Source organism: Sus scrofa, chromosome 12 (assembly GCF_000003025.6).
Source record: "Sus scrofa isolate TJ Tabasco breed Duroc chromosome 12, Sscrofa11.1, whole genome shotgun sequence".
NCBI lineage: Eukaryota > Metazoa > Chordata > Mammalia > Artiodactyla > Suidae > Sus > Sus scrofa.
Genome location: NC_010454.4, coordinates 53,765,420 through 53,785,146, shown reverse-complemented (window position 1 = coordinate 53,785,146; position 19,727 = coordinate 53,765,420). Strand labels below are relative to the sequence as shown.

Below are 19,727 nucleotides of genomic sequence, written 5' to 3'. Positions count from 1 at the left end.
ATATGGAAGTTCCTAGGCTAGGGGTCGAATCAGAGCTGTAGCTGCTGGCCTACACCACAGCCACAGCAACGCAGGATCCGAGCCCCGTCTGCGACCTACACCACTGCTCATGGCACTGCAGGATCTTAAGCCTCTGAGCAAGGGCGGGGATTGATCCTGTGTCCTCTTGGATGCTAGTCAGATTTGTCTCTGCCCCTTTTTTTGGCCGCAGCTCCCAGCAGCTTGATCCGGGCCTCAGTTCCCAGACCAGGGATTGAACCCAGGCCACAATGGTGACAGCACCGAATCCTAACCACTAGACCACTAGGGAACTCCTTTTTTATTCGAAAACATTACTACTTGGGCTATATTTTTCAGTCATGTAATTCACAGTATAAAAGTCAATGACTTCTTAGTAAATTTATCCAGTTGTGGATAAATAAATCAATTTTAGAACATTTTTTCATCACAGTGAGATCCCACATGTATATTTATTATTAATCCCTGTGCTGTCTTTCTTCTCCCCACCGTAGCCCTCAACCCAGGCTACTACTATTCTACTTCTGTCTTTATAGCTTTGCTTTTTGTAGATATTTCTTTCTTTCTTTTTTTTTTTTTTTTTGCTTTTTAGGGCCTCACCTCAGCATATGGAAGTTCCCAGGCTAGGGGTCGTATCAGAGTTACAGCTGCCGGCCTACGCCACAGCCACAGCGACACGGGATCCGGGCTGCATGTGCAACTTACATCACAGCTCACAGCAAGGCCAGATCCCTGACCCACTGAGCAAGGCCAGGGATCAAACCCACATCCTCATGGATACTAGCCAGATTCGTTTCCACTGCACCACAATGGGAACTCCTGTGGACATTTCCTATAACTGAAATGATACAATATGTGAACTCTGTGTGTGGCTTCTTTCACTGAACATGATGTTTTCAAGGCTGTTGCACAAATCTGGAGTTTGTTCCTTTTAATCGCTGAATAGTATTCCATTGCATGTAAGTATCACGCTTGGGCCACCCCTTCACCAACGAATGGACGTTCCTTTTTTTTGGTTTGTTATTATGCATTAATGCTGCGATGAACATTTGTGTGCAAGTTTTTGTGTCCATATATGTTTTACTCTTTGCTTTTGTTTTTTGGTGGATACCCAAGGGGAGAGAACTTTGAGTTACATGACAAATTCATGTTTAACTTTTAAGAAACGGGCAAACTGCTCTCCAGAGCGGCTGCACCATTTTCCGTTCCTGCCAGAAATGACTGAGGGTTCCTGTTTCTCTACATCCTCGCCAACATTTGTTATTGTCTGCCTTTTTGATTATAGTCATTTTAGTGGGTGTGAAGTGGTTTCTCATTATGGCTTTGATTTGCAGTTCCCTCACAGCTAATGATATTGGATAGCTCTTGATTTTTCAATGTTGGAATTCACTCAAATGTATAAAAAGAGACTTCATATCAGCCCTGTACAGATGGAACAAAACAGCTTAGAACAAAAAAAAGGTTCAAGGGCTGGAACGGCCCTTAGGGAATGAGTTTGGACTTGTGACCTAGACTCTGCAAAACAATGGTCTGTGACCTTTTTCTTTGGGGGGTAAAAGCAGCCTACCCTGTCAGCAAAAATTACTATGGAGAGAGGACAAAGATTTCTCACTCTTGTGTAATGAACTTGTAGACTGGAAAAAAAAAAAAAAAAGACATTTTTTCAATCTATATTTTCATAATGCCACCCCAACCCCCCGCCCCCCCATAAACCATCCCTGTTCCATATTTGTTGAATGAGTCCTTTAGCGATATTTCTATTTTTTAAGATGAGGTGAAGGTATTTGCCAAGGATTAAAGCTCTAGCAAGTGGCAAAGACAGATTCAAAGCCAGGTCTTTGTGATCCAAAATCCTATGTTTTTTGGATCAGAATGGCAGCAGGCTCTGGGATTGGAGCTACGTATGATGAGAGTGGAGTCAGAAGAGCCGGGATGGCTGGATGGTCAAAGTAGAGGAGGGTACAATGTGGGAGCAGGGGAGAGGCAGGAGTTCAAGAAGTCTCGGGGCTGGTTTCATTACAGACAAAGGGCAGTTGGGAAGAAAGAGGTTTGGGGTGGATGGGTGAAGTGGAAGTGGGAAGAACACAGGTGTGGGACGTTCTGCTTTTGCAGTTGCCCATTCATCCAGGTAGGACATTTAGCAGACGGGTGAAAACGTACGGCCCAAGGGCTGGACAGATGCCATGGCTAGACATGCATTTAAGGACAGTCTCTTTATTATTGATTTCTCGTCGGGGCTGACATCTTTGTGACGTTGGATTCTGGTGAGCTTCCTGCCTTCTTCTTCTGATGGTCCACTGAGTTTGTTATAAAATTATGGGAAACCACGGACTTGGTGGCTGTTTGTGTTTGAAAGCTCTCTGCATGCAACACTGCATTCAGAAATGACTTCGGTGGCTGGCAAAGCTGAGACTCAGGCGTTTGAGGTGGAGTGTTTGGTCTTCTCTAAAAAGCATTTCGTTTTTGTTTTGTTTTGTTTTTGAATTCAGAAGAGGAATACCATTACATGCTATGTACAGTTAACTTGTGCTCATGTCCAGGCTGTGTTAAGAAGGACAGACTTCTTTGTGGAGCCAAGTCACAAGACACCTGGACAAGGGGCAGCTCACTGCAGCACTCAGGTGGGGGTGGGAGACCAGATGCACGAGGACAAAGGACAATACAGGGCCTGAGGTGGACTTCCCCAGGAAAGACTCTGCACTCAGCTGCCTTGGAACTTCTCTGAATTCCACCAACCCCTCCTTATCATTTCCTGCCTTGTTTTGTTTTTCGCTTTATTCATTTTTCAACTGACTGGATATTTCCTAGGCTTGCCACTTACATCACATCATAAGTATTAAAAGGCACCCATATCTAACAAGAAATAACTGCATCTTGCTGTGAATATTTTCTGAAAAGATTTTAATTTTCAGTTTTTGTAATAAATCACTTTATTCTGGTGACTTAAACTTTATTTATATACAATTATTTAACAGTTGTGTTGCAGTTGACTCGATAGTGCGGCCATTTCATTAACTCTTTATTAACTTTGATTTTTCTGGTTTCCTTTCCTTATTTTGTGTCCTTTGGCGTCCTTTCTTTTTTCCTTTAGGAAAATTAATAGGCCCTGGGGCATAAGACAGCCCTGCAGAACCTCGCCATAGCCCTTCAAGTAGGGCACTCGAATTAATGAACGAACGAACGAACGAACGAATGAGGCGAAGTCCTTCTCCCAAGTCCTCTCTCTCCAAGGCGGGTTCGCTTCTCAATGTTCTGGAATCTCAGCCCAGCCAGGAGGCCGGGTAGGGAGGCCCCTGCGCTCTCAAACTCCAAAACCGCAGCGGCGGAGGAAGCCGTCCGGCGCCCGCCGCTCAGCGGGCCGGGCAGGGTCAGCTCGGGTCCGGGGTCGCGACAGTGGCCGGAGCGCGGACTGCAGCCCGGGCCGCTGCAGGGCCGGTGCGCATGGGCAGAGCTGCACCCCGAGCCCGGCCTCCCCTCCCCCACTGCAGGTGAGCCGCAGAGCCGCGGCCCCCGCCCCCTGCAGCCCCGGGGGTGACGTCAGGCCTCTGGACCGCGCTCCGGCCCCGCCCCTGCAGGCAGCCTCCGGGGGCCCGCGACTCCGCGGTGGAAGCCGGTGCGGCTGCGGGGCACGGCGGCTGCGACAGGCAGAGGAGGCGGCGAGGCGCTCGAGAGGGCTGCCGCGGCGGCCTGACGCCAGGGCGAGGCGCGTCTAGGCGGAACACCGGCTCCTGCCGCCGCACACCTGCCCGGCAGTCCGCACAGCCGAGGCCGCTGCGGGGTCCGCACCCGCTGCCCGGAGGGATAGCTGGGCGCCCAGCCGGCCTCAGCTGTCCATCTCCGACCGAGCCAGCCAATCGCCCGCGATTGCCCCGGCCGCACCTCCCGGAATCTCTGACGGGCGTGCGTCGCAGCCTATGAGATGGGGGCCCCGGCGGCCCGGGCCGGGAGCGGGAGCCAATGAGCAACATTTCAGGTGGGTGGAGGGAGTGGAGCTCGGGGGAAGGTAGCTTCGTTCGGGTTGCTAACGTCTTCCCTTGGAGATGGGCGCTCAAACCGACCAGTGGGTCTGGGGGCGGTGGTGACGGGCGTGGAGCTGGCCCAATGAGGGTGGGAGTGGGTGGGGCAGCCCGGAGCAGCAGTGCTAAAGGAGCCCGGCGGAGGCAGCGGTGGGTTTGGGACTGAGGCGCCGGATCCGTGGTCGCGGCTGGGGACGTGCGCCGGAGCCACCATCTTCGGCTGAAGGTGAGAGGTGCGGCTGCCCGGGTCCGAGTGCGGCAGCCGGGGACCTGCGGACGGCTTGTAGGAGAGGGAAGGATCCCGGGCTGAGGGCCCGGGCCACTGTGGAGGGCAGGGACGGAGCGGCAGCCGGAGCTGGGGAAGATGGAAGGGGCTCTGGGCGGAGGGCTTGTGCTGCGGGGGCGGTAGATTCGTGCGAGGAAGGACCTTGGGGGTGACTGACGGGACCCCAGTGGGTGGAGAGACCCCTGGAGGGTCGGCGAATGAGGTCCTGGAGAGTGAGACCCATGCAGGGATCAAGGCCTGGGTGTGCGGGAAGATGACCCCTGGGGATGGAGCTCTAGAGGTGGGCATGTGCGGACCTGGTACTCGGCGTGCGGGATCCGTGGGACGTGGGGTTGGGGAGACTCGTTGCCCTCGTGGGGGTCCCGGAGGGTCCAGCGAGTCTGTGCCTGCCTCCCAGGAGGGGAGGGATCCTGGGGCGGGCTGGAAAGCGCCATCCCGGGTGGGGGTGGGGGTGGGGGCGCCGGACGGGAAGGACCCCTGGTGGGTTGCTGGGTGGGTGAGGCCGGGTCCGGCACCCCGAGTGCGGAGAGGGGCTCGCCGAGGGCTCGGAAGGCGGGCAGCGCCGGGACCTGGTGGTGGAGGGACCGGAGGGCAGGGTTGCGCACTGCCGGGGAAGCGCGCGGAGGGTGAGGGTCTGAGCTGCCTGCCGCCGGCGTGGGAAGGGTCGGGCTCCGCTGGTCCCGGGGGAGTAGGGAGGGAGGGTGGGGGCGTCTTACCAGGCGCTCCGGGGCCGGCGGGGGCCGGGAGTGGACGCCCGGCCAGGCCCGGGCGGTTTGGGGGGGCGAGGCGGGAAATGTGGCGGGGGCGCGCTGCAGCAGGGCGGCGGGGGGGAGGGTCAGCCCTCGCCTCGGGATCCCTTTATTGTGTAAGTGATCTGGGCAAGGCTCGCCGCAGAGTCGCTTCCTTGCCTCCTACAGTTGGGGGGGGTCACACCCTGATCCCGTAAAATCGGCCTGGAATGGGGTCGGAGGGAAGTTGAAGGCACAGAGTCCCGGCGTCCGCGGGGGCTTTGTGGGCCAGCGGTAGGCGGATGCGGCCCGGGGACCCGGGAGGCCCCCAGCCCGGCCTGCCTGGGAACTGGGGCCTTAGGAAGGAGGTTGGCGATTCGGCGGGTCTGGGCTCAGCTGGTGAGTTTTGGGTAACGTGGCCTCTGACTATGACCGTTATCTCTGTTCCTTGGGGCCTCTGCAGCTCCCTTGGAGATCACTGCGGTTGATGCAAGGGGGGTGGGGTGGGGTGGGGTAGGGGAAGGCAGGCGGGGTGCATCCAGACTGCACATGAAACAAAGACTGCTGTTTTCGCTGAATAATATAATACTAAATATAATACTTCAGCTTTGCTGAGATTTTGCTTTTTAATATTGAAACTGAGCATTCTTTGAGTCAGGCTTAATTATTCTGGAGAGTATCTCACTCTGGCAAACTTTAATCTATCTATTGTGTTATTTCTTTCATCAATCCGCCCTTATTAAGGGCTCTGTTAGTCGCAGTGCTTTTGATGTTTAAGTATGCCCTGGCTGTCAGGGATTCTGGAAAAGTGGCCATTTTATGCATCTCCTCACTTCTGCATCTGAAATTCCGTTCTTCCCCATCCTTATCTGGAGAAAGCATATGGTGTAATTGTGTGCTCTAGCAGCAGCTTTCGCAGCAAAGGGATGTGACCCCAGAGCTTGGCTTTTTATTTGCGCTCCTCAGGGAAATCATGTCAGCAGAGACCCGCTGGCTGGAAGGTGAGATGGAAGAAATTTTGAAGGGCACGTGGTGTGGTGAAAGGATGTAGGCTTCGGCGGCGGAGGGTGGACTTTGTTGTCCTATAGGAAGAATAGAAATGCTTGGTGCTGGCTCCGTGTTTGAGAAATAGCTAACACAGTACACAGACATTAACTGAGAGATGGCGTGGGCCATGAATCTCACTGGTGCCCTGTGGCACTTAGTTTGTGTTTCTGCTCATTTTTGTTTCAACAGAATTTTGATAAATTAACAGACTTGCAGGTCTGTGTAATATAAGTGACCTCAGTGGTCGCGTTACACAAATTGGGACAATTCTGTATAAGTTTATCTGACTTGGAGAGATGCGCTCTCATGGATATTTTATCCATCCTTCTCGTTTGGCTTTTCTTTGTAAGATATTCATCAAACTGTTCGCCTGTGTCTGTAACCTATGGTAGGTGCTGGGAGGCAGTGGGGAAGTTGGCGGGGTGGTATTTCATTGAAAGTCAACCATGCCCCCCACCGGGGGGGGGGGGACCCCAGGGATGTAGGGGTGTGTGTGTGTCTGAAACCAATGCAGGGGATGGGGCTTTGGCTCCGTCGGGGGCTAATTCGAGCACAGAGAAATGACTTAACTAGAATTAGGCAGGTATTGCAGGTGACACCCAGAACCTTCCGATTATGTCTTTTACAAAGAGGTTCCTCTTTATTCCTTTTTTTCCTAATAGAGGTATTTTTTCCTGTAAAATAGACAGCTTTTGCCACATTGTGCTGGTGTGTTCATGGCCTGAGCCTCGGCTTTGGGCGCCGTGATTGATGACTGATGGTGAGGCAGTGCGTGGGGAGCTGCCTGCCTTTAGAATTCCGCCCTCTCACCTTCCATCCTGGTAGCTCTGGAGCTGGTCTCCCAGCCCTGTGACCTTGGGCTGGTTCTTGGCTTTCTCTGTGCCTCAGTTCCTCATCTGTAAAATGAAGATATTCATAGCCCCTGTCTGGTGGGGCTGTTTTGCGCATTAAGAGTCGACAAATACATAAACCGCTTAGAATAGTGCCTGGCTGTAAGTCACGACATGCAACGACTGTATTTTGCTGTTTTAAAATTTTTCCTAGTATCCTTTCCTCAAGGCAAAGCATTTGGGAGTGGTTTCCCTGGTAAATACCAACATTATCAAGATTGGGCACCAACAGTACAATGGAATGAAAAAAAAAATACAACATTTTTGGCAACCCCAAGCCAAGAGTTAAAAGGAACAAAACATCTTCCCTGGCCTCAGGGATTCTCTGTCAACTAAATAAGGATTTGAGCACCTACTAGGTGCGGACAGGGACGGTGTGCGGGTCAGGGGATGGAGAATGCCAGAAGAGCAGTACACAATTTTAGCAGAAGGAGGATTGAATTGCCTGGGGTGACCCGAAAAGAATTTCTGAAAGGGTGGCGTTTGGGTTGGGATTTGCAGGCATGGTGGATTGTTGGTTGTGGAGAGGCTGAGGCTTGTCCTGAGGGTAGAAAGCATTGGTGTCTTATCCTGGGTAGGCATGTAGCTCCCCTCCCGTGGACCAGGGAGGAAGCTCACCACATAGCAAGGACAGGATACCACCCTCACAGTGTTTAGTCAGTTGTAGACAACTCTAGAAAAATAAAAGGTAAAAGCAGCTTGTAATCCCACTACCCAGTGAAGCCCCAAAATACTTGTTCCTTTTTCTTTTCTTGTCCACGAGGAAGCTCCCAGGCCGGTGATCAGACCTGTGCCCCAGCAGTGACAATGCCGGGCCCTTAAATGCTAGGCCACTGGGAAACACCCATTTATTCCTTTTAAAACAAAATAAAGCATATATGTCATTGTCCCCGCCTAAAACTCAGGGGCATTTTGTAATTATACTTTTGGTGATTTATTGAGGTTTTTTTTCCCCTTAGATTAAATTACATGTATTTCTCCATCTCAAAAAAGTATGTACCAATAAATTTAAAATGTGTTGATTTGATCAAATCAATGTTAAACCCATAATTTCCTGAAAAAAAAGAAAAGACCTGCCCTCAAAATGACCTGTTAAGTTATTCTAATTTATAGTCACTTGCCAAATCTAAGCGTATTACATGCTCAATGTAAAATTGAAGAAATGTGTCTGTGCCTACAGGCAGCAGACAGTTTCCAAAAGTGTTGTATGTTGTATTAATAAGAATGATAAGAGTAACTTGTTAGCATGTTTTGTTGTAGTGGGATATTTTCTCTTTGAAGAGACGGTCCTTCCTAAGCAGCGCGTGTGGCCCAAATCCATCCAGGCCGTTCTCCCTTCTTCCCCGCAGAAGGGTGGTATGTAGGTTGGGAAGACACAAAACTGGTTCTTAGCCTTATTCGTGCAGAATGGAGAAGTGGTGGGCTTTTTTTTTTTTTTTTTTTTTTTGTCTTTTTACCATTTCTTGGGCTGCCCCGTGGCATATGGAGGTTCCCAGGCTAGGGGTCAATCGGAGCTGTAGCCACCGGCCTACGCCAAGCCACAGCAATCGGGATCGAGCCGCGACTGTGACCTACACCACAGCTCACGGCACGCCGGATCCTTAACCCACTGAGCAGGGCAGGACCGAACCCGCAACCTCATGGTTCCTAGTCGGATTCGTTAACCACTGCGCCACGACGGGAACTCCTTTATTTTTATTTTATTTTATTTTATTTTTTTGTCTGTGATGGGCTTTTGAAACCATTCTCCAGAAGGTACCTGTGTGTGTGAGTGTTGTCTCTGCTGCCCTCTCCCACCTGGATGCCTGAGGAGGCCACTGCAAATTTAGCTAGAAAGCACTTTAGCAGTTCTGTTGGTAGAAGTCTTTTTTTTTTTTTTTTTTTTTTTCTATTTCTTGGGCCGCTCCCACGCCATATGGAGGCTCCCAGGCTAGGGGTCGAATTAGAGCTGTAGCTGCCGGCCTACACCAGAGCACAGCAACACCAGACCTGAACTGCACTAGTGACCTACACCACAGCTCACGGCAGCGCCGGATCCTTAACCCACTGAGCAAGGCCAGGGATCGAACCCACAACCTCATGGTTCCTAGTCGGATTCGTTAACCACTGAGTCACGACGGGAACTCCGGGAGAAGTCTTAATGTTGCATGTTTTGTGGTTTTTGGGGGGCGTTTTATGATTTTTTGATCCAAGTTTATAGTCCCTCAAGGGTTAGCATATTCTTTAAATCTGGTTACAAATTTGTCTGAAACATTGGTTTTTCAACCTTTTTTTTTAAACACCTATATACCTGGTAGTAGTAGTGATTCACCATGGCAAGCAGAGAACTGTGGAGCCGTGGTTCTCAAAGTGGGGTCCCAGGACTCAGCAAGTCCCTGGTAGCACCTGGGACTTGCTAGGAACGCGGATTCTCAGGCTCCAGACCTACTGAATCAGATACTCTGGGAGGGGGACCCGCCAATCTCCCTTTTAAGAACAAGTTTTTAGATGCTGCCGCCGCCACAGTCCGAGACCCATGCTCCAGGGCATGAGGGCTTGTCCTCCTTTGTGTCGTAACCACTAGTGTCTGAAGAATCTCAGCTATTTGATTCTAGTAAATCCTGGCGGGGGGCTGAAAGGGCTAGTATCTGCCTTCCACTATCAGTGATCAATCTTTTAGGACGAAGACAGATCCCTTTTAGAATCCGAAGAAAGTTGTGAGTGTTCTCCTTGGAAAGCAGGTGAGGGGAAAAAAAAAAAAAAAAAACCTGTCCAACATTTTGATAGATTTCAGGGGTCTTGTGAGGCTTGAACTTGAGTCTGCGGAGTCGAGGTTAAGAACCTCTTAATACCTTTGGACGACTGTATGATTTTTCCCTCGCAGCCTCCCCATCCTTTGGAGCAGAGGGAAACGTTGGGAGGCCCTGACGGAGCAAGTCTTTTTACTCACTTGGCCTCTTGGGTTGATTGGGATGAGATTAGGACTGACCTGGAACTTGGAGTGATACCAAAAGTGTTTCATGATGGTATGGGATTCCAGAAAGATACTGTCAGGCAGGAGTGGTGAGTCACATCAGAAAGGTGAGTGACCAACAGAAAGTCCTGCCATTTGATCCAATAAGCCAATCACACAAGTAGATGACCATGTAGCTTAGAGGGCAGGCAGCTTCAGCTGACAACCCTGGTGAGCCGACGGCGTGAGTAAGTGCTAAATAAACCACTTAGGTCTTTTCGGTTCGTTGGGAAAGTCACAGAAGCAGTGCTGTCCCCAGTGTGGCCTGAGGCTGTGAGGGGTTCCTTTTGTGGGTCAGACGGTATCTGGAAGAGTATGTTGGCCTCCAGGCCCTGCACGCTAAAGGGGGCGTCACCACGTGGAGTCACCCACCCCAGATGAGGGGTGGGTGAGTCCTGATGATCCTGCTGAGTGACGGAACGCAGAGGAGGAGCTGGAGGGCGTGGGAGCAGCTGTGGGCCTGGGAGTGGAGACCTGAATGCCACCGGCACATGCTTGCGAGGCTGGGTGTTGCAGCCTCACAGTCGAGACCCCTCGGGCCCTGGGGAAGCTCCAGGGGCTGACCTGGCGAAAGCAAAAAGAGCACTGATGTTTTATAGTATTTTTTTTTTGTTTTTGTTTTTGTCTTTTGTCTTTTTGTTGTTGTTGTTGCTATTTCTTGGGCCGCTCCCGCGGCATATGGAGGTTCCCAGGCTAGGGGTCCAATCGGAGCTGTAGCCACCGGCCTACGCCAGAGACACAGCAACGCGGGATCCAAGCCGCGTCTGCAACCTACACCACAGCTCACGGCAACGCCGGATCGTTAACCCACTGAGCAATGGCAGGGATCGAACCCGCAACCTCATGGTTCCTAGTCGGATTCGTTAACCACTGCGCCACGACGGGAACTCCAGAGCACTGATGTTTTAGACCCCATGGTTCATTCTTCTGGCAGCCACCAGGCCTTTTGGGGGGTTTTTTGGGCTGTGCCCTCGGCGTGAAGACGTTCCCGGGCCAGGGATCCTACCCACGACATAGCAGTGACCTGAGCCACAACAGGGACGGTGCGGAATCCGTACCCTCTAGGCCACCGGGGACCTCCACAGCATGCATTTTTGTAGCTGCCTCCTGCGTCCATTGCAGCAGCCCTGCACGGGCCTTGGATTATGAATCTCTGTTTTCTTTCTTCATTTCTCTTTCCCTTCCTAGCGCCCTATTTAATTTGTGGTGAGGGTGAAACAGGAGATGAAGAGAAATTAAAAGAGTCAGACTGGGACTCTGCTTTTTTCCTCCTGCTTGTTTTTCAGCCCTCAGTAACTGAGGGCACCTCTCGAGGGGTCTTCAGACAACCAGAGCCATAATTTGTGGTCACCCCCGAAAATTGACCTTGGACACCTGGTTAGGATAGCCACGGACAGGAGTGCCCCCGCCCCTTAACTCGAGGTTCACGCTTTCTGTTTAAGGTTTTGTCTTACTTTTCTTAGAAAAGTAAACTTTGTGAATGGTTGGGGGGGTGGCCACACCCACGGCATGCGGAAGTTCCCAGGCCAGGGATTGAACCTGGGCCCCCCCGCAGTGAGCAAGCTGATCCTTAGCCACTAGGCCACCAGGGAACTTCCCTGTTGTGTGTTTTTATTTTTTATTTTATTTTATTTTTTTTTGTCTTTTTGCCATTTCTTGGGCCGCTCCTGCGGCATATGGAGGTTCCCAGGCTAGGGGTCGAATTGGAGCTGTAGCCACCGGCCTACGCCAGAGCCACAGCAATGCAGCCTACGTCTGCGACCTACACCACAGCTCTCAGCAACGCGGGATCCTTAACCCGCTGAGCGGGGCCAGGAATCGAACCGGCAAGCTCATGGTTCCTAGTCAGATTCCTTAACCACTGAGCCACGATGGGAGCTCCCTTGTTGTGTGTTTTTCAACATCTGACTTTGTCCTCCTCCTCTTCTCTTAGGGGCCGTCGCGCCTGGATCCTCCTGTTTACAATGGCACAGAGGACCGGACTGGAAGATCCAGAGAGGTATCTCTTCGTGGACAGGGCTGTCATCTACAACCCTGCCACCCAGGCCGACTGGACGGCTAAAAAGCTAGTGTGGATTCCGTCCGAACGCCATGGCTTCGAGGCCGCCAGCATCAAGGAAGAGCGAGGCGATGAAGTGATGGTGGAGTTGGCGGAGAATGGCAAGAAGGCCATGGTCAGCAAGGACGACGTCCAGAAGATGAACCCGCCCAAGTTTTCCAAGGTGGAGGACATGGCCGAGTTGACGTGCTTGAACGAGGCGTCTGTTTTACATAATCTGAAGGATCGTTACTATTCAGGACTTATCTATGTAAGTATGACGTGGTGCCCGGGAAGTAATGGAAGTGAGACGGACGGTCCTAATCAGCGGCCGCTCCCGCGCTTTCTGCTAAAGACGGGAAGACTGTCCCTTGCTTACCCCAGTCTTGCTTTGCTCCAAATCTTAACACCTAGTTTTACGTAATCCAGTCTGCAATTAAAGGCGCCAGAATGGTCTTTGAGGCTTTGGCGGTGGTGCTCGGGAGCATGTGGCAGAACGACCCGGGGGTTTGATCACGGTAATGAGAATTGCACTGATGGTAGGATGCAGACAGCCGCTGGGCAGGAAATCTGGGCACATCCAGCACTTGAACGTGGTAGGGCTGCAGGCTTAGCGGTTTCAGGGAAGAACAAGACCAAGGTCATCGGGTACAGGGACGTGGGACAGATGAATGCTGAGGTTTTTCAAGAGGAAACAGTTCAGGGTGAGATTGAGGCTCGGGTTGTCCTGTGGTTAGCCGTTGACTCAAGTGTACGGACATGGTCTGTGACCATAGAGAAGCTCCTGAAAATAATAAGGGACAGGGTTGAGAGGAAAAGTGCAAGCCAAGGAGTCCCCTTATGGCTCAGCAGGTTAAGCGTCACCCCCACTGTGGCTCTGGTTATGGCTGTGGCACAGGTTTGATTCTTGACCGAGGAATTTCTGCATGCCATGGGCTTGACCAAAAAAAAGCGAGCCAGATACCGAAAGACTGAACGAATCTAGAATGCCAAAGGAAGTGGCAGGGGGTGGTAGATATAGGTGGCAAGGGTTTATTGAAGAAGACAGTGCAGATAGAAGGTAGATTTAGAATGAAGAGAGGAGTTCCTGTCGTGGCGCAGTGGAAATGAATCCGACTAGGAACCATGAGGTTGCAGGTTCGATCCCTGCCTCGCTCAATGGGTTAAGGATCCAGCGTTGCCATGAGCTGTGTTGTAGGTGAGCTGTGTTGTAGGTCGCAGACGTGGCTTGGATCTGGTGTGGTTGTGGCTGTGGTGTAGGCCGGCAGCTGTAGCTCTGATGGGATCCCTAGCCTGGGAACTTTCACACACCGTGGGTGCAGCCCTAAAAAGTAAATAAATAAAGAGATTGTGGTCAGATGATACTGTCTGTGGGCATCTGAGGTTTGAGAGGTGAGTAAGTTTTGGGCAGTTGTGGAGCCGGGCACGGGGAAAGGAGCCTGTCCTCCCCTCGATTCCCCACCCTGGCCCTTGGCAGCGGCTGCGGGGGAGGGAGGGAGGCGAAGGGGAAGGAGGTGGTGGGTAAAAGGGGAGGATGCAGGAAAAGACACTTTTGTTATTTGTAGCCATTCCGCGTGATAATTGTAAGCCTTGGCAAGTATCTTTTATTGAACTTGATTTTTTTTCTTTCTCCAGCTTAATTCATGGACAGTATGAGTGAATTTCTGAGTTTTTTTTCAAAGCATGGCCCCACAGTTTTTACAGAAGGAAAATCTGAGTTTTCCTTGAAGTACTAAGGTCACAGCAGAGATGAGGGTTGGGGAGACTCCTATCCTCAGTTTAGTGGGGCGGAGAAAATGTTCTCCCTTATCCTAGAGAAAAGGATTGCAAGGGTGGGGCCGTGGATGGCCCTGGTTGCTCCGCATTGAGTGACAGGTGTCCTGGGCTTTGGAATTTACCAGTTGAAATTGATCAGTTGAGGTACCGTGATACAGACACTGTAATAACTTGAGTGGGACCTTTGGGGGATATTGCTATAGATATGAATAAAATTTAAAGAACTTGGGTTCCTAACAGGTTTAGTTATGTTATTGCCTTATATTTTCTTTGGACTTAATCTCCTCAACATCCAACTTGTCAGGTTATTAATTTTCATCTTCTTTCCTAATACAACCTTTTAAAAACTGTAAATGTCTTTTCTTTTAGGTTACTTTAGTTTGCTTCACACATTTTATTTTATTTATTTTTTATTTATTTATTTTTTGTCTTTTTGCCGTTTCCAGGGCTGCCCCCAAGGCATATGGAGGTTCCCAGGCTAGGGGTCCAATCGGAGCTGTAGGCGCCAGCCTACACCAGAGCCACAGCAACGCGGCATCCGAGCAGTGTCTGAACCTACACCACAGCTCATGGGCAACACTGGATCCTTAACCCACTGAGCGAGGCCAGGGATCGAACCCGCAACCTCATGGTCAGATTCGTTAACCACTGAGCCACAACGGGAACTCCCTGCTTCACGCATTTTAACATGCAGTATTTTTATTACGGGTTGCAAATGTTTTCTAACTTCTCTTTTTTTCTCTAACCTATGGACCATTGAAAAGTATACTTTTCAAATTCCTGAATGTTGATTTTTTTTTTTTTTTTTTTTTGGTCTTTTTGCCATTTCTTGGGGGGCCGCTCCCGTGGCATATGGAGGTTTCCAGGCTAGGGGTCCAATCGGAGCTGTAGCCACCGGCCTACTAAAGAGCCACAGCAACACGGGATCCGAGCCACATCTGTGACCTACACCACAGCTCACGGCAATGCCGGATCCTTAACCTACTGAGCAAGGGCAGGGGTCGAACCCGCAACCTCATGGTTCCTCGTCAGATTCGTTAACCACTGCGCCACGACAGGAACTCCCTGTTATTGATTTTTAAATTAACTGCATCTTAGTCAAAGAATATAGTGCATAAAATATCATTCCCTGTTTTTGTTGAGATCTGCTTTTTTTTTTCTTTTTTTTTTTTTTGCCTTTTAGGGCCACACTTGTGCAGCATATGGAGGTTCCCAGGCTAGAGGTCCAATCGGAGCTATAGCTGCCAGCCTACGCCACAGTCACAGCAACTCGGGATCTGAGCCGTGTCTTCGGGCCACCAGATCCTTAACCCACTGAGCAAGGCCAGGGATTGAACCCACAACCTCATAGTTCCTGGTCGGGTTCATTTCCGCTGCGCCACAACAGGAACTCCTGTTGAGACCTGCTTTGTGTAGCATATTGTCAACTTTCATGAGTGTTTATAAAGAAGGCGTATTCTGTTATTGTTGGGTGTGGAGTTGTATGTGGCCATTAGACTAAGCTGTTTGGCTTTTGTTTTTTTTTAAATAGAAGTATATTTGACTTACAGTGACCATGTTGTGTGAATTTCTGCTGTATAGCTGAGTGGTTCAGTTATGCATGTATATATATTCTTTTTATATCTTTTCCATTATGGGTGCCTGTGCTCTATTTTGTTGTTTATTTTATATGTAATAGTCTGCATCTGCTAACCCCAAACTCCCAGTCCATCCGTCCCTGCATGCCCCTAGACTAAGCTTTTTAACTGTGTTTAAACTTAGCTAATTTTTGTATTCTTGGCCTATTGATTATTGAGAAGTATCTCCAATCTCCCAGTATTTTGTAAACTAAGTATGCATTCCTTAAACATATAGTTTAGCTAAAAAGACCAAACAAATTAAAAAATAATAAAACGGGGAGTTCCTGTCGTGGCTCAGCGGAAACAAATCTGACTAGCATCCACGAGGACGCAGGTTTGATCCCTGGCCTTGCTTAGTGAATTAAGGATCCGGCATTGCTGTGAGCTGTGGTGTAGGTCAAAGACGCAGCTCTGATCTTGTGTTGCTGTGGTGTAGGCCTGGCGGCTATAGCTCTAATTAGACCCTAGCTTGGGAACCACCATATGCCACGGGTGCGGTCCTTAAAAGACAAAAATAAATAAATAATACAGTTTAGGAGTTCCCTAGTGGCCTAGTGGTTAAGGACTTGGCATTGTCACTGCTGTGGCTCGGGTCACTGATGTTTGGCAAATGTTCAACCCCTGGCCCAGGAGCTTCCATATGCTGTGGGCATGGCTAAAAGTATGCGTGTGTGTGGTGTGTGTGTGTGTGTGCACACACACACACACACACATATAGGTATATATATACACACATAGTTTTCCCTGTTGATGAATTTTTATGTGAATGAATGTCATGCACCTTTCTGCGTCAGTGTTTTGCTCAGCATTAGATTTGTAAGATTCCCCCATAGTGCTTTGTGTCAGTGTCATCCAGTCATTCTCAAAGGGCGCTCTGCAGGCTCCTAGGGTTTCCTGGGATCCTTGAGGTCAAAACTATTGTCGTGATTCTTGACGCCTTGGTACTGACGATGCAAAAGCAATGATGAGGAAAACTGCTACCACCTTGTCACGGGTAAAGGCAACGACCCCAAAGGGTCCTGGTGGTCATTTCTAATCCAGTTTCACTCAAGAACGTCCTTGATAAAGTCAGAGAAGTGAGGGATTTCATTAAACCTCAGCTCTTGAGACGCATCATTTCATATTCCGTGTGACCAGCTGCTAAGTATGCACAAAGCCCTCGGCTGCATTCTGGACTGTGATAGCTGCTGTGGAGAAAAACACGTGTATAGCTGTTGAAGTTGCAAACCAGCCTTGCTATTTTTTTTTTAATAGAATACCATTTTTATTCGCTAGAATGGCTGATAGATAAGCGATGGTTCATTCACCCTGGCGTATTTGGCAGACCATTTGCTTGAAAATGGACAGAGTGGGCCTGTCCTTTCAAAGAAAACTCTTGAATGTATTTGCTGACAGCGATAAAATTTGAGTTTTCACGTGGAACTGAGAATCTATATCTGCCACTGTGAACCTGACGCCTTGCCAGTACTTACAACCTTTCTGAAGTGATAAGATGGCATATTAATGTGTGGGTTTGTGGTTTTTTTTAATGTCATGTAGTGCGAAATGTCCTCATTTGGAAAACTTGCATAATTGATTGAAGCACAGTTTTCCACATGCTGTGTACATGATGTGACAAAGTCACTCCTGGGTAAACGAAGCTTAGCCAATGGATTTGATGTATGTGACAGTATGAAACATTCATTAACAGGTTGTCAGCTGCTGCCTTGCATCTCATCTTTAAGAAATTCTCACATGTCAGAGTTCCCGTCGTGGTGCAGTGGTTAACGAATCCGACTAGGAACCATGAGGTTGCGGGTTCGGTCCCTGCCCTTGCTCAGTGGGTTAAGGATCCGGCGTTGCCATGAGCTGTGGTGTAGGTCGCAGACAGCTCGGATCCTGTGTTGCTGTGGCTGTGATGTAGGCTGGCAGCTACAGCTCTGATTAGACCCCTAGCCTGGGAACCTCCATATGCCATGGGAGCGGCCCTAGAAAAGGCAAAAAGACAAAAAAAAAAAAAAAAAAAGAAATTTCACTTGTCGAGTTTTGGTGTAGTATCAAAGAGGAATATCTATAATTACATGGAATGGCTATTAAGCTCTTCCTCCCTTTTGCAACTAAATGTCGGTGTGAGGCTGATTTTCTTCCTGTACTCCTGTCAAAACCATGTCACAATGGACTGAATGTAGAATCAGATGCGAACATGGAGCTGCTTTCTATTTCTATAAAACAATACCACTCTTCCTCACTTTTATTTTGGAAAACAAGAGGTTATTTTTCATGAGAAATGTTATTTACGTTAACACATACTGTTGTTTTATTTGTTTTGGCCGTGTCCATGGCATGCGGAAGTTCCCAGGCCAGGGATGGAACCCGTGCCACAGCAGTATCCAGAGCCAGGACAGTGACAACTCCAGATCCTTAACCCACTGAACCACAACACAGGAACTCCCTGTATTGTGTTTTTTTGTTTTGTTGTGTTTTGGTTTTTGTTTTTTACGGCAGCATCCACAGTACATGGACATTCACAGGCCAGGGGTCCAATCGGAGCTGCAGCTGCCGGCCTACACCACAGCCACAGCAATGCCAGATCTAAGCCACGTCTGCAGCCTACACCACAGCTCACAACAACACCGACCCTTAACCCACTGAGCAAGGCCAGGGATCCAACCCACATCCTCATGGATACTTGTCAAATTCATCTCCACGCGCCACGATGGGAACGCCCTCCCTGTATTGTTCTTTTTCAATGAATAAAAACGCATTTTAAGAACTCACTTTATTCATATATGTATGTATATACATCTGCTTCTATAAAAATGTATAAAACAAAAGATCTTTGGGATCTTTACCGGTTTCTGAGAGTGGTAAAGGGGCCCAAACTGTGCAAGTTTGAGTATGTCGTTCATTTTTGCAGAGTGTAATATTCCATTGTGAGATTTTTTTGACCCACTTTATTTATTCACTCAGCTGGTTTTGGATCTCTGCCCCCCATCCTCCCCCCGCCCCGGTTCAGGGCTCTTGAAACATTGCTTCAGGGAACAGCTCTGGATGTGGCCTGATGCATAGAAGCGTGGTTTTCTGAAGGTGTAAGGTGTGTAACTGGGAGCAGAACTTTTGGGGGAGACGGGACATGCATTATTTTTAACTCGTATCTTCAGCTTTTCCACATAACACCGAAATCAGATTCCAGCAGGAAACCAAAGATGCTGTAATTAGCTATTTTACAGATTTAATAAGGGGATGCTTTACAAACATGTGAAAACAAATACAGAAATGGTGCCGGATCCTGCCCTGGGGATGCCTGGGAGCCCTGGATGCACCTTGATCTTTAAAGGAATCTGGAAGAAATGATCTCCCTCAGCTGGCAGGGCAGAGCCCTGTAGGGAGGGCTTCCTTTAGAGGGCAGCCGACAGCTGGCGGGGAGGGGCCTGGGGAGTAAACCTCCTGCTGCCCAACCCAGGGTGAAGCCAGCACGGGCACTGGATGAGCCGTTCCCCAGGGGCAGCCTCAGTTCCATTTGGAGTTGAGTTTTGCCTGTGGTATAAGGTGGAGGCAAGATTGATCCCCCACCCCCACCCCCACGGCTACTCAGTTGACCCAGTGCCAGGTACTGAGACATAGCCCTGTGCCCCCTTTGTCATCAGTCAGGGGCTGTTCACTGTGCCCTGACGCCCTGTTTCGTGGGTCTGTGTGCCCATCCTTGGGCTAATGGCACATTGTCTGAGTTATTACAGCTTCATTTTTGTTCTTTAGGGTTGTTTTGGTTGTTAGGCTCTTTGCATTTCAATATAATTTTAGAACCCGCTTGTCAGTTTTTCATACACACGCATTTTGATTGCATTTTTGTTGATTCTGTAACTCAGTTTGGAGGAGAAATGAGATCTTCATAGTATCTAATCTTCCAGATCATGAGTAGACCCAATTACTCTTAATTTTTCTCAATATTTTTAGGGGTTTTTTTTTGGTAGAGGCTGTGTACATCTTTTGTTAGATTTATTTTTTATACTTTTTTTGTTGGATTTATTTTTAGGTATTTGATTTTTTCATTTTTTATTTTTTTAAATTTTTTGTCGTTCTGCCATTTCTTGGGCTGCTCCCGCGGCATATGGAGGTTCCCAGGCTAGGGGTCAAATCGGAGCTGTAGCCACCGGCCTACACCAGAGCCACAGCAACTCGGGATCCAAGCCGCATCTGCAATCTACACCACAGCTCATGGCAACGCCGGATCCTTAACCCACGGATTGAGGCCAGGGATCGAACCCGCAACCTCATGGTTCCTAGTCGGATTCGTTAACCACTGAGCCACAGTGGGAACTCCGGTATTTGATTTTTTTA

At 49.4% G+C, this 19,727-nt stretch overlaps 1 protein-coding gene across 1 annotated transcript in view; it reads left to right on the top strand.

Annotated features, from left to right (window-relative positions):
- Window positions 3,595–19,727, top strand: part of MYH10 (myosin heavy chain 10) — a 133,974-nt gene continuing 117,841 nt past the window's right edge. The window contains 2 exon segments of the mRNA XM_021067863.1: window positions 3,595–3,991; window positions 11,911–12,286. Coding sequence (XP_020923522.1) covers window positions 3,933–3,991; window positions 11,911–12,286 — 435 coding nt within the window. The 5' untranslated portion in view covers window positions 3,595–3,932.